The sequence below is a fragment of the Cyprinodon variegatus genome, unplaced genomic scaffold (assembly GCF_000732505.1).
Source record: "Cyprinodon variegatus isolate N-32 unplaced genomic scaffold, C_variegatus-1.0 Scaffold611, whole genome shotgun sequence".
Classification (NCBI taxonomy): Eukaryota; Metazoa; Chordata; class Actinopteri; order Cyprinodontiformes; family Cyprinodontidae; genus Cyprinodon; species Cyprinodon variegatus.
The window spans coordinates 232,890-238,960 of NW_015151064.1; the positions used below are offsets into that span (position 1 = coordinate 232,890).

The window sequence follows — 6,071 nt, forward strand, 5'->3', positions numbered from 1 at the left end:
GTGCCAAATATGTTTTTTACATCAATACTGGGGGTTTGGTAAAATTACGAGGTCATGTAGCAGCTGGACCCGCCGGTGGGTCCGTAGGGTTCAAGGGGTTAAGGTGACCAAACGTCCTAGGCAGGAGAATGATACTTGGCCGATTATGTGAAAATGGCAGATTGACCAATGCAAGTCTAGTTTACATAGTTGATTTCATGAATAGGGTTTTATTAGTCTGCGTATGATATAGTTTTTATATAGGGCTAACTTGATGCTTTCACATTCGAGTGTCGAGTGACCATCATCCAGACTGTCGAGCTTCTAAGCCTCAAAATGGAGCAATGTCAGATATGAGGCATCAGATGCCTTTTAGACACCAGTAATGTCTTTTGTCTGAATGCACCATTGGAGCAGAATCCACTGTGATGCTCATGTGCTGATGACCAGCTGATTAGACAAACAACCTTTTAGCCTCCAAGCTGTGGTGTCTTTGTCATGTAGTAAAACTGATCAAATATTATGTGGTATCTACTTTTGTCCATGCAAAGGACTTTACTGTAAATAGTTTCACACTTAATGTTTCATGGCAGTGTAAACCTGTTTTCAAAATATCAGAACTTCTGGGTACTGCAGTAAAATAGAGTTTTAGCTCAAATAGTAGCTTTTTCCAATAAGGTTCTGAAAGCTTTACTGAACCTCTGACTTCTGAGAGATGTCCAATCCTATAGAGTCTCAGTTAAAAGTTAGTCAAAAATTGACTTACATTTGAAATGTGATACCTTTAAAACGGAAGTAGGTAATCAGATTTATTATGATTGATTGATTATTTAAAAAAATCGTCAACTAATTTAGTAATCGATTATTCGTTAACAGGAGTTTACGGACTCTAAAACATGTCTTTAGCTTTATGCCAAATTTGTAAAAATATGTAAACATTTTGCACTTATGATAAAACAACTGTCAATATGCTCTTAAGTGGAAAGAATGTAGTTTAACCTGGTTTAATTGCAAAAAATTTGAATCTAGATAAGTCATTTTTTCTTAAAATAAGGACATTTGTTCTTGAATTGAGGAGGTAAAAGAGACATTTTGCCAATATAACATGACAATTTACACTTAAAATAAGAAAATACAATTGCATTATCTTATTTCAAGTGCATATTATCTAATTATCTTATTTTAAGAGTAAAATTACTCATTCCATTGGCAAACTATCCCATTTACCTACTCAAATTAAGGGTGAATACACTTAATTTAAGACATTTTTACTTATTTCTAGATAATTTTTGCAGTGAGGAACCTTTTGATATCCGATTATTAATCGATTAATCAAAAAATATAAACAGATTGATTGATTTGCAAAATAATTAGTTGCAGCTCTAGATACATTCCACTTGACCATGAAATTCAGGTCAGTTGTGGAAAGCAACCGTTTACATTTTCCTACATGCAGTGTATGAAACTATTTGTTTTTTTTTCCAATCCTGTCAAGTCGATAAAGGCAGAGGATTTGCCAAGGCTCCTCCTGACTTGTCCATCTCTTCTGTGTGTCCTGCGTCCTACAGGTACATCAGTGATGCAGGTGACAGCTACGGATGCTGACGACCCCACCTATGGTAACAGTGCACGACTGGTGTACAGCATTCTGAAAGGACAGCCCTACTTTTCTGTGGAACCTCAAACAGGTCAGTCTAAAACCCAACATTCTACTTCTAAATCATCCACCATTGTTGTCTTGCTTGATTTATTTGATTATTTATTATTTATTTTATTATCGCGCAATGCTGCAGTCAAGCAGCCATAAAACTGCTGAAATGTATAGTTGGGATGATTTTATTTAGTGTTGGTATTCTGATTGTAACGGCCTCAGAAACTTGGACCCAATATTCAGAAAGACATTTCAGGACGGTTTACTACAAGCTTTATTTAGAACAAATAATAATAATAATAAAAAAAAAAAAAAAAAGAACAAATAACTCAGCAAGCAGCTGATCGTCACCGTGGCGGATAACTGGATTCACTGCAGAGGTAGAAAACACAGGTTAGTGACTGGAATATGGGGCTAATAATGACAAGGAGCAAAAGTCACTGACCTGGTTCAAAGTCCAGTCTGATCCCAGACAAAAGGGAGGTTGTTAGCAGCTGTAGCTACTTCCAGCGCCCCGAATGATGATGAGCTGACGACAGCTGATGCTGAGGAAGCAACAGTGCCCTTAAGGAGAATCCAAGCCAAGGGCAAAGAAACAGTCAAGGTTCTGTAACCAGCAGGATACAGGAAACAGTGAAAAAAACACAGCAAAGAGAGCAGACAGGGGCAAAGCATAAAAAAACCCCTCCAAAACAGAAAACAGGTCAGAATCGGGATAACAGGCAGACTTAATTAAAGGCTGGAGCTACTCTCACAGCAGCTTGAATAATCTGGCACTGGTGGCTGAAAACAAACAGTATATATAGGAGCAGGAAACAGGTGGATAAGATAAGTGGTAATGAGAAACTGGGCAGAGTTAAACAGGTGAATGGATGGAGCAATGAAGCCAGCCACCAGCGCCGGGATCACGACACTGATACTAACATATGTTAGAGATTTAAAAATGTGGATACAACCAGTCACATTTCTGATCCATAAGCTATGTGTGCTTTTATAGTTTCCATGGAAAGGTCTGATGCTGTGTTCACAGCATAGGCGTTAGGGGTGTCAGAAATGCTCAAACGCAGAAATCTGGACGCTGGATCAAACTCTGGTCAAGTTGCTTTGATGCTCTGGCTGCTCGTCACTCTGGTAGATTATCTGCTCTGTTCTGTGGCTTCAAACAAAGAATAGTTTTAACCCGTTTTTAAGCGAGAAAGTCCACCTCCAAACACAATCTGTGCGGTCAGTTTATCAGGATTATGATCCCATTAAAATTTGCAGTTGTTATTCGGAGCACCAGACCTCCAGCATACCACCGGGAGGCAGCGTTGGTAATCCCAGCTGAAAGCTCTCTGCTGTGGCCAGCCTGTGGTGAACTTCCTGCTACCTTTCGTAGTGGCTGGAAGTGAATTGAAATAGTTTATAAGATGGTAAAAACTGCAGGTGCCGGGTTTTAATCTTTCAAATTTATTTGAGTATTTATAAACTGTTTCGCCATAGTTAATAAAAAAAATAATAACAATTCTAGTGCAGTAATAATGATCAGAGCTCACTCTCTGTTCCTTCTACAAAACAATTTATTGTTCTGACTTTTTTTTTTTTAAACCTTTAGCATATAACTCCCTTGATATTTATTTATTTTTCATATGCAGAAGCTCTGCAGAAGTGATGAGAGGTTGCAGGTAGTGTCTGCCTCCCCCAAAAACTCCAAGGATTAGCTTTTCTGATTAGTTGAAGCTCCGGCTAGCAGCTGGCTAGCAGGAGCCAAGCAGGAAGGAGCCAAGCATGGTTCATCACAGCAACTCCAGTGTGTTGAAATGTTTAGACTAGAAACATTGCAAAGCAAATCTGTGTCCTGCAAAAAAAATAACTCTATATAATCATCTGGTTTGCCTTAGATAGAAACTCTTTTGAAAGTGGGTTAGTATTAGAGGATACTTTTATAAGAAGAAGAATAATGACACAGCTTTTTATAAAAATACATTTTAACACACTGAAAGTATGATTTACAGTTTAGTTAAAAATGTTTTCAGCAGTTGGAACATTTATCTTTCAAGAGTCTGTCTTAGATTTAAGAAATAGTCCGTTTGGTAACATGATTTACTGTTTTTCTGTCTTCTAACCTTAAACTTGTCTTAAGTTGAAACATGTTTACATTATGACATATCTTACTTGTCTGTAGAGAGGAGTTAATAACATTCTCTTAAACAAAATCAACAATAATGAGGATTATACCATAAGAGTAAAAAGGGCTCTGGTAGTGGAATAGTATCTGTACTTGCAGATATCCAAATTCAAAAGGCTGAATTTCTCAGAGAGATGACATTTCAGATCCCTAAAGCTGTTTGAAATGTCTGGGGATCGAGGTGACCACCTTTGACTACCACCCAATCCTCTTAAACCTGTCTTAAATCAACCTTAAAATCAGACTTTTGAAGAAAACCACAACAAAAAACATGTGTATGCCTTTTTATAGACGGTACAGTTAAGCTAAATTGTTTCATAGCCCAGAAAATGTTAAATTTAGACAAAGCCACAGTTCCAACTTGACTCAGATAGAGAACATGCAGAAGGAACAAAATATTCTGATGATGTTATCAAGCCCTGAGCTAGAATATAAAATGTCAAAATGAGAAGAAACATGCAGGACACTGGTCCAGTCATTTCAGGGTCAAGAAATATATACTATAGAGGAAGCAAGCCTATAAAACATTTTCTAAAAGGATTCTGCTATTGTAAAGTGTTTTACCATCTCATTTATTTTCAAAGACCATTTAATTGCCTTTAAATAATTTTACTTGTAGCTCAGGAGTCTTGGTTATAACACAGAACACCTTGTTTTGAATTGATGAAGGCAAATCACCATCTAACTGGAAGGAGAAAATAAAAAAGCACACACTAAGACTTCAGAAGATGAAAATATTATCTGTACAAAGGAGCACAGATGTTATAATTTCCTATCCTAACACTTTACATGTGCAAAGCTATAGAATCACTGATGTGGGGAGCATGTAACCCTGCATTTTACACAAAAAAAACAGAGAAATTGAAACAAGAAGGCAGAGCAGAAAAAATAGTCTCAGACGACCTTGAAGCTGTTCCTGGCATAGCACTGACCTTACGCATTAAAAGAAGAAATTGGTTAAAAGGACAGAGGTTAGGGAAGACAGAGAGATCATTTAGGTCAGAGAGACTGAGAAAAAACTGCAAGCACAGAAGCCAAAGAAAGAAAATTTGGTTCAGAAAGAGTGAGCTCATGGAAAAAGAGTGGTTAGGGCACAGAGAGTCTGAGAGATTTAAGGAGAGTAAATCTAGCTAATCAAAGCAGTGTTGGGTATTTGACCGGCTCAAATCCATAGCTCACATTTCTAATTGGTTTGGGGATTATAAGCTTTTCATGCTGTCACACACATACGCACACATTTGGAGAAAAATGACACCAGGGAGTCTCTCTGCAGTTGGACATTTGGAGAAAAGCAGAGGGAGACACACAGAGAATGGTGGGTGATCAGTTCAATGAACAGAAAAGATTACTTGAGCTTAAAAACAGTGGATTGGAATTGCTGTATGAAAGATTTTATCAAACAGATTGCAGGGTTGCTTTCAAATTAAGTATCTTAAGTGGAAGTTGCAGGGGTAGTCCATGTTTTGCAAAAGTTTTTAGTTTGAAATTAGCTTTTATGTTAAACATACTTTTACATAATATATCTTATGGGTTTGTATGAACTTGAAAAACCTTACCTTTAGAAAAATCTAATATGTTGTCAATGTATCATGAGGAGTTTTTGCAAACTAATGTGTGAGCCTATGCTGATGATTTAACTCTTATTGAATATTAATTGGAAAGGAAATGGTTTTAAGACTTAATAAAGTAAGTCTATTTTTATATTCAAACTAATGATTATAGCGCAACTAGAGCTATTTTGGTACATCCTCTATCAGTATGATTTTGAGTGTCCGAGTTTTAACATTTTGTTGCAAATTTAAGCCCTTTTTGTGGTAAAAATGTTGATGTTTCAAGGAGTCAAACAATTGTACCCAACAAGTCTAGTTTTCCGCTTTAAACTCGAAAAGGATAATTTACCAAGAACTTGTTAAAAAAGAAGAAACTGAAATGAAATAAAAGAAATAAATAACAGAGAAAAGTGCATTCTTGGATATTACTTTTCTCACAACAAATTTCCTCTTTTGATATACAGTTCATTTGGCAACATTACACATTCTCCTTCCTCCAAGATAACAATCCCTTAAGCCGGGCGTACACTGTACGAGTTTTTGCCCTTTTGGACCGATTCTCCATTCGTGTGAGAATATTTTTGGATCGGGCCGAGTTTCAGCTTCATTGTGCGTCGTGATTGAAAATATCATACAAAGTCTGCCCTGCTTTAAAGTACAACTCACATTGCTCTGAAGCCTTAGTTCTGCCAAAGCAACTTCAGGTTAACAGCTTCTCTTCAAG

At 36.9% G+C, this 6,071-nt stretch overlaps 1 protein-coding gene across 1 annotated transcript in view; it reads left to right on the top strand.

The window, feature by feature from the left end:
• The window catches only part of LOC107096281 (cadherin-11-like), an 83,764-nt gene that overhangs the window by 35,475 nt on the left and 42,218 nt on the right, over positions 1 to 6,071 (top strand). The window contains exon 5 of the mRNA XM_015392865.1: positions 1,548 to 1,667. Coding sequence (XP_015248351.1) covers positions 1,548 to 1,667 — 120 coding nt within the window. The remainder of the gene's footprint in view (positions 1 to 1,547; positions 1,668 to 6,071) is intronic.